General features: G+C 45.3%; 1 protein-coding gene across 1 annotated transcript in view; it reads right to left on the minus strand.

The window, feature by feature from the left end:
- The window catches only part of LOC311227600 (serine protease hepsin-like), a gene marked incomplete at both ends in the record, with an annotated part of 18,178 nt that extends 11,446 nt beyond the window's left edge, over positions 1-6,732 (minus strand). Inside the window, 2 exons of the mRNA XM_084313322.1 lie at positions 4,818-4,913; positions 6,639-6,732. Of these exons, the coding sequence (XP_084169448.1) occupies positions 4,818-4,913; positions 6,639-6,732 (190 nt within the window). The remainder of the gene's footprint in view (positions 1-4,817; positions 4,914-6,638) is intronic.
- Between the last annotated feature and the right edge of the window lie 2,260 nt (positions 6,733-8,992).

The raw sequence follows: 8,992 nt of genomic DNA on the forward strand, positions 1-8,992 counted from the left end.
AACGCTTGTCTAAACGTAAAATTAAAAGTGAAACCGCAAGATGACTTTTGCGGTTTCTGTTCACAAAGCGCTCGTCTAAACGGGGCCTAAGGCGCTAAGGCGTCAGCTGATGGGGATCCGTTTAAATAAACAAAAAAAAAACCATAACATTCTATATAAAATATTACCACAGTATTACTATACTATAACCGTATATATAAAGTATCACCACAGACCACAGTATTACTAAATCATAATATTCTATATAAAGTATCACACTGTTACGTATGCAGGTGAGTGGTTGTGAGTCCAATGGTGGAGGAGACAAGGAGAGACGGAGATAAGGTAGCTCTTTCTAAGGACGTGTCTTTATTAAAACACACAGAGCAGCGTAAAGCCAGGAAAGACGCCGGGCGTCAACAGAGAGAACAGAGCAAAAGTAATATAAGTGCACAGCGAGTGGCTCAGCAACCTCTGACCAGCTCCTTCCCACACAAACGGATTTCTGAAGCCTCGACAACAAGACAAGGGAACAGAGAGTGAATAAGTAGTCACAAAACACAACATTTCATCATTTCAATACCTGTAATAGTACAGTAGTCCACACACACACATGGAATATGACTGTGATACAAACAGTTCAGTTTGTCAGGTACATGCAACACAGATTACAGTGTTTACATCCGTCTGCTTGAGAAGTGAGATGAACAGACTGAACTTTATTAGATAAAACATGTTGACAAAGTTTTACTTTGCAGTTGAAAAAAGGTAATAAATGGAATTTGAGGGGGGGGGAAACTAAAAAAAAATATCGCAATATTTTCAGTGTATCGCAATATATTTAGTATCGCGATACTATCGTATCGTGACGCAAGTATCGCGATAGTATCGTATCGTGAGGTCTCTGGCGATTCCCACCCCTAATATATATATAAAGTACAGTATTACTATACCACAACATTCTATATAAAGTATCACAACAGTATTACTATACCACAACATTCTATATAAAGTATCACAACAGTATTACTATACCACAACAGTCTATATAAAGTATCACAACAGTATTACTATACCACAACAGTCTATATAAAGTATCACAACAGTATTACTATACCACAACAGTCTATATAAAGTATCACAACAGTATTACTATACCACAACAGTCTATAAAAGTTATTACTAAACCGTAACATTCTATAAAAGAATGAAGAAGAAGAGACCTGGCACATGGACACAATTTCGTCGTTGTTGTTTTCACATGAAGATATGTATATGTAATATATTGTGTGTGTGTGTGTGTGTGTGTGTGTGTGTGTGTGTGTGTGTGTGTGTGTGTGTGTGTGTGTGTGTGTGTGTGTGTGTGTGTGTGTGTGTGTGTGTGTGTGTGTGTGAATAAATTCATTCATTCATTCATTCATTCATTCATTCATTCATTCATTCATCACCACAGTATTAGTATACCATAACATTCTATAAATGTCATAATCACGGCGAGAGCCTTCTTCACTCCTCCTCATCCTCCCCCACTTTCACGACGGAAGCCTCACTCACCCCTTATCCTCTCACACCCATATATGGGCAGCATCCGTTCCCCTGATTCACACGCTGCCAAGCTCATCAATCAACACGGCTGTTTCTCATCCCCTGATTTACACGCTGCCAGCTCTTCACTCAACACGGCTGTCATCCCCTCATCACCAAGATGGTACATCAACTGGCAGATCCTGTTCCATCTTCGTGGGAGTGTTTTTTTTTTTTGATCCACTTTTTCTCCCATTTTTCCATATTTTTCTCCCATCCCAATTTCGTATCATCCAATTCAACCCTCCCCTGTCACGAACGCTGTTTCTTGCCTCCCACAAGCCGGCTGCAATGTGGACTAAGTCATACATAGCACAAGTCCCCTCCGGTACTTGAGGTAACAGCAGTCGCATCTTTTCACCTGCGCAGCTCGACCTCTCAGTGTCGAGGAGTAACGCGTGGGAGGCTCACGCTGCCCCCGACACTTCCTGATTCTACTGCGCAGGCGCACCAACCGACTTGTAGGAGTCGCTTGTTCACAACGTTCGATCCCCACCCTTCAGTTTTCCCTCCCCGTAATACGGCCAATGTGTATTACTGCGGACGACCAGCCAAACTGAAAAACAATGTGGAGAGCTGGATTCGAACACGCGAATCCTAGCGTCTCCACACTGGTGGCGAGTGCCTTGTCCACTACACCACCTAGCCGCCCTATCTTCGTGGGAGTGTTAAACTACTAGTGCGGTGGCTTAGCAAAAAAATGTGGACGCGCCGGACAAAAGCACAACATTTTTTCCACGTGTTCCCCATCACCATAGCTTTCATTTTACATGGCGGCCATCTTGAAATCCATCATGATGACGTGGCCCCTACCCCAAAATGAAAGCTATGATGATGAGGAACACGTGGGAAAAATTTGGTGCTTTTGTCCGGCGCGTCCACATCCTTCTCAAATCTGGTGCTAAGCCACCGCACTATACCTTCCTAGGTACGAAGACTGAACCTAAGCCTTGCAACCTGTACTTGTTGATATTCCTTGACCTAACCTTTGTTCTCCATGTGCCCAGGACCTCCGCTCCAGTACACCTCCTACCTGGATATCCCGTGCTGCACAAGGAGTGCTCCTTCTCTCACCCACGACACAGCTCTGTGTCTACCTGCCTCATTCTGCACAAGGAGTGCACCTGTCCTAACCTCAAGAACATTCTCCCGTACTGCACAAGGAGTGCACCTGTCCTAACCTCAAGAACATTCTCCCGTACTGCACAAGGAGTGCACCTGTCCTAACCTCAAGAACATTATCCCGTACTGCACAAGGAGTGCACCTGTACTAACCTCAAGAACATTCTCCCGTACTGCACAAGGAGTGCACCTGTCCTAACCCCAAGAACATTCTCCCGTACTGCACAAGGAGTGCACCTGTACTAACCCCAAGAACATTCTCCCGTACTGCACAAGGAGTGCACCTGTACTAACCCCAAGAACATTCTCCCGTACTGCACAAGGAGTGCACCTGTACTAACCCCAAGAACATTCTCCCGTACTGCACAAGGAGTGCACCTGTCCTAACCTCAAGAACATTCTCCCGTACTGCACAAGGAGTGCACCTGTACTAACCCCAAGAACATTCTCCCGTACTGCACAAGGAGTGCACCTGTCCTAACCTCAAGAACATTCTCCCGTACTGCACAAGGAGTGCACCTGTACTAACCCCAAGAACATTCTCCCGTACTGCACAAGGAGTGCACCTGTCCTAACCCCAAGAACATTCTCCCGTACTGCACAAGGAGTGCACCTGTACTAACCTCAAGAACATTCTCCCGTACTGCACAAGGAGTGCACCTGTCCTAACCTCAAGAACATTCTCCCGTACTGCACAAGGAGTGCACCTGTCCTAACCCCAAGAACATTCCTGTACCTGTCTGTTGCACATTCCAATTGTCAAACTGTCTGCTTGGGGAAACTATATTAAAACACCCTAAAACGCTCCATTCTCTCTCCTCCTGTGTTCTGCTAATGGGCTCCGCCAAATCCCATCCTCACAATAAAAAGTATTACTAAACCATAACATTTTATAAAAAGTATCACCACAGTATTAGTATACCATAACATTCTATAAAAGGTATTACTAAACCATAACAGTCTATACAAAGTATCACCACAGTATTAGTATAACATAACATAGGGCTGGGCGATATGGCCAAAAATGATATCATGATATCGATACCGGTAACAATATCATATCACTCGATATCTATAATTATCGATATTGTTATAAGTATTAAAAAATAAATGTTATTATAATTTTTTATTTTTTAAACAACAGATTTTAATTTTGTTTATTTTTCAGCAATTCTTTGTCGTTGCCGCCATCTTTAGTGTTACATCCCCTCACACTCCAGTTCTCAGGCAGCTGGTTTGAAAGCGAAAGTAAACCGGCTTCTCTGCTGGCTGTGGCTCCAGGGGAGTTGAACAGTTCTGGCTCTGCTAGTTTATTTTCTATCTTTTGGCACTTTTTTTTGTGGACAAACCACCGCACATGTGCACCGTGACTCGTGAGTGGAGTCTAGCTCTGCTAGCACACATAGCCTACTGTGTACAGACGGTTTCAAACTGTATTTTACATTAGAAAGCAAACAAAACAAATGGACAAGAGAAAAATAAATCTCAATTTGGTCAGTATTGTCATTTGGACAAGCAAAGCCATTACTTTAAGTTGCAGGCAAGAAAGTCTGCCCACTGTCTCTGGTTTTAAAACTGCCCTGTTGCAGTTTTTTTTTTTTATTATTGATTTATTTTTATTATCAATCGATTAAAATATATTGCGATAATTATCATTATCGTTTTATCGCCCAGCCCTAACATAACATTTTATAAAAGGTATTACTAAACCATAACAGTCTATAAAAGGTAGTACCCCAGGTTAGTAAACCATAACATTCTACAGGACTTACGGTAGTACCCCAGGTTAGTAAACCATAACATTCTATAGGACTTACAGTAGTACCCCAGGTTAGTAAACCATAACATTCTATAGGACTTACAGTAGTACCCCAGGTTAGTAAACCATAACATTCTATAGGACTTACAGTAGTACCTCAGGTTAGTAAACCATAACATTCTACAGGACTTACAGTAGTACCCCAGGTTAGTAAACCATAACATTCTACAGGACTTACGGTAGCACCCCAGGTTAGTAAACCATAACATTCTACAGGACTTACGGTAGCACCCCAGGTTAGTAAACCATAACATTCTATAGGACTTACGGTAGTACCCCAGGTTAGTAAACCATAACATTCTACAGGACTTACGGTAGTACCCCAGGTTGCCCCAGCCAGTGACTGTGCCCATCTGTCCATCTATCAGTCTCTGACCATACGCTGGTAGACACACAGGCTGGATGTACTCTACACACAGAGACACACACACACACACACACACACACACACACACACACACACACACACACACACACACACACACACACACACACACACACACACGTTTACTTGTTTGGGGACAATGCTTTGCCTTACATTGATTGTCTCGCCCCTAACCTTAACCATAACTACATGCCTAACCCTAACCTTAACCTAATCTTACCTTTAACCTTTAACCAAACGCTAACCTTAATTGAATTGAAAACCTTTATTTATCCCAGAGGGGAGATTCAGATGTCCTTTACAGCATAACAGCAATTAAAAACAGTAAAAACAGTTAATACATAACATACACGTATTAGTATGTGTTAAAAACAAGATGGACAAATACATAGGGATAAAATAGAGCTAAAATAGAGCTAAAAGTGGTGAAAAGAAAAAGAAACAAGTCCAATCATGATGTTAAATAATTAAATTAGTATGTAAGCAAAACTAGATTTTAGGTCTGTGATGGAAAGTGATTATTAACATTCTATATATTTAAATGTTTATAAAGAAAATTAAAAAAGAAGAATAATTATACTTAATAAAAAAAAAATTGCGAGGCCTCCTAGGTGCGAGGCCCTGTGCGACCGCACCTCTCGCACGCCCCCAGCGGCGGCTCTGCCACCGGCACAAAGGACTGCCCGAATCGCTTTGTGGTATGTCGGGGGGGGATAAGTCTGTGGCTAAACGTGGACCACGTTGCGGTCAGCTCATCATGGAGGGGGTGGCAGGGGTTCTCAAGGATAGCATGCAGCTTCCTCCTCGTCCTCCCCTCTGCCACCACCTGCAGACGGTCCAGAGGTCCGCTCCCACCACAGAGCTTGCTTTTTTTTTACCAGTTTGTTTATTTTGTCTGTGTTGGTGTTGCCCCCCCAGCATACCACAGCGAAGAAGAGGGCACCCGCCACCACAGACTGGTAGAACATCTGCAGCAGTTTGCTGCAGACATTAAAAGACCTGAGTCCTCTCAGGAAGAACAGTCTGCTCTGTCCCTTCCTGTAGAGGGCCTCGGTGTTGTCCGTCCAGTCCAGTTTGTTGTTCATGAGAACACCCAGGAATTTGTAGTTCTCCACCCTTTCCACCTCCACCCCCTGGATGATGATGGGAGTTGGGGCCTTCCTCCCGCTCCGCCGATGGTCCACCACCATCTCCTTCGTCTTGCTGATGTTGAGCTGTAGGTGGTTTTCATTGCTCCACTCTGTGAAACTCTCCACCACAGCTCTGTACTCCTCCTCCTCCTCCTCCTCCTCCTCCTCCTCCTCCTCCTCCTCCTCCTCCTCCTCCTCCTCCTCCTCCTCCTCCTCCTCCTCGTTGTCGTGGTGATGTATCCAACGATGGAGGAGTCATCAGAGCACTTTTGGAGATGGCAGTTCCCGGAGCTGAAGCGGAAGTCTGAGGTGTTAGTGTACAGGGTGAGTAAAAAGGGTGCCAATACAGTTCCCTGGGGGGCTCCAGTGTTGCAGATCAGCACGTCGGAGTGGCACCCCTGCAGTTTGACAGACTGTGGTCTGCCAGTGAGGTAGTTGAAGATCCAGGCCACCAAGTCGTCCTCCACCCCCATCACTGACAGCTTCTCAGCTAGTAGCGGAGGCTGAATAGTGTTGAAGGCACTAGAAAAGTCAAAGAATGTTACCCTCACTGAGCTGCCCGGCTTCTCCAGATGTAGATAGGCCTTGTGGACCATGTAGATTATGGCATCCTCCACACCGATGTTCTGCTGATATGTAAACTGCTGGGGGTCCGTAAAGTCTCTCACCTGTGGTTTTAGGTGCTCCAGAACCAGCCTCTCAAAGACCTTCATGACCTGTGCCGTCAGGGCAACCGGCCTGTAGTAATAATAATAATAGATCCCATTTGTAATGCGCTTTACAGTTGCGGGGCAAATCTCAAAGCGCTACAGTTAAAAGAACTTAAAAACTAGCGAGAATAAAGGAAAGAAAGAATATAAAAATAGGCAAGACTAAAACATAGAATAACATAGAGAAACATAGAATAAATAAAACTGATAAAAGAAATTGGTAAAAGAACATAAAATGTGTGGAGCAAAAAATTTGATAAAAAGTCAACAGAAGGCTCTACTAAAAAGGTGAGTTTTGAGGCCTTTCTTAAAAGCATCCACAGTCTGTGGTGCTCTCAGGTAGTCAGGGAGAGCATTCCACAGACTGGGAGCAGAAGAGCAAAAAGCCCGATCTCCCATAGTGCATAGATTTGTCCTTGGGCGCTGGAGGAGGTTTGCCTGGCCAGAGCGGAGATGTCGAGAGGAGGAGTGAGGGGTGATGAGTTCTTTGAGGTATAGGGGGGGCGTTTCCGTAGAGGCATTTGTGGGTGAGCAGGGAGACTTTGAACTCAATCCTGAGTGAGACAGGGAGCCAGTGAAGGGTCTTGAGGATGGGAGTGATGTGGTGGTATTTCCGCACTCTCATCAGGATCCTAGCAGCGCTGTTCTGTATCGTTAGTGGCTTAGCTTGGCATCACACTGCACTATCTCGCGTACGTGCACGCGTACTGAATAAACCACAAATGTACCTCTAATACCAGTATTAGTCTGACCACACCCCTCATCAGCTTACCTTCATAAGCAGGTGTGTGGTCACCTGCTCTCCTCCTTCTCGCTTTCACCACAAGGAAGAAGTGCCTCGGTAGATCCCCACACTTGACACCATGATGGAAGAAATTGGATTAGGAACAGCTTGGGAAACAAGGATACGTTGACATCATATCTTTATTTTCTCTCTCACTATTTTCGAGAAAATACGGCGATATTGTCTTCGTACTGGAGTGTCTAGAAGATGATGATCATTCTAAAAACCCTCCACCGGTTTTCGTATTGGGAGCACGCCGCTGCATGCTTCTCAACTGCAGTTCCTTGCTGTGTTTGTTGGGGTGAAACCTGTCAGGCCACAGCTGAACTGTCGGACATGCCGCTGTTGTGAGAAGCGGTGCGTTCCAGGTTGGGTGAGTAGTGTTTGCTGGCGGGCTCCACTTGTCTGTTAGTGCTATGGGGGCTACTTGACAAAGTTTATGGAAACCGGCCCCAGGCTAGGGTCCTTTGTTTAGCCGCCTAGGCGACAGAAGGCCTTGGTCTGGAGACCATTATAGTTTTAACTAGTGGGCCGCGACCATTGACACTGGTGATCCCTGTGTGTTCTGGACGAGTGGATTCTCTCTGTCACCGTGTTAAGGCCCCATCTTTCATATCCAAATGAGAGTATTCCTTCACGAGGGGATATGTGCATGTAATGTGCGATAGCGGCAGATTCATGTTCAAAGTCAGCTTTACAGGCCAGTTGGTACTGTGCTGATTCCGCCGGATGTGGTAAAGTCACCGTTGTGAAGCGGTGTTGACATCTTGTTTTTTCTGTTCTCTTAAAAAGTGAGGAGAGGTTCAGAACGGCGGCCTGTCTGGGTGAGTGTTATGTCATTGTTTACATGTTCATAGCTTACGGTTAGCCAGTCAGCTGTTAACTGCTGCGTTAGCCTGCTGGATCGCTGCATGGCCTGCTTAAGGCCTACTATTAGCCAGTCAGCTGTTAGCTGCGGGGCTAGCATGTCGTGGTCGCTAGGTAACGTTAGCTTGCTGCTATGGCCATGGCTGGCGCGGGGTAGCTTAGCTTCTCGCGCGCCGCCGGGAGCTCGCTTCTGATCGCCGTTAGCTTGATGCTATTCTGTTGAACGTGCTTTGATTTTAACATGTTTTACACTCTTGACCGCGACGTCATCCTTGACAGGGGATGTTTCGTCGACCCTGCCCTGAGCCTGGACGGGGATTGCGTCAACAAAGAGGACTGTAGCGACTGGTTGGAGCGGCGACGCTGCCCGGATCGAACAACACAGGACGGCTGTGTTCTACGGTGTCTTGTGACTGCACTTCGCTGATCTGCGTTCCGGGTAGGAACGGGGTTGACCAGACCTCATAACACGTCTTCTGGTTTTACTTTGCTAAATGTATTGTGAATAACGGTGTTTTTTCCCAAAACGTGTGTTGTTGCAATGCATTTAGGATACGTTGCGGGTTATGTGTGAGCTGTTTTTGTCACTGGCAGTTAGCTTCTCCGTGCAGA

This window comes from Notolepis coatsorum (genome assembly GCF_963971535.1).
Source record: "Notolepis coatsorum genome assembly, chromosome: 4".
Classification (NCBI taxonomy): domain Eukaryota; kingdom Metazoa; phylum Chordata; class Actinopteri; order Aulopiformes; family Paralepididae; genus Notolepis; species Notolepis coatsorum.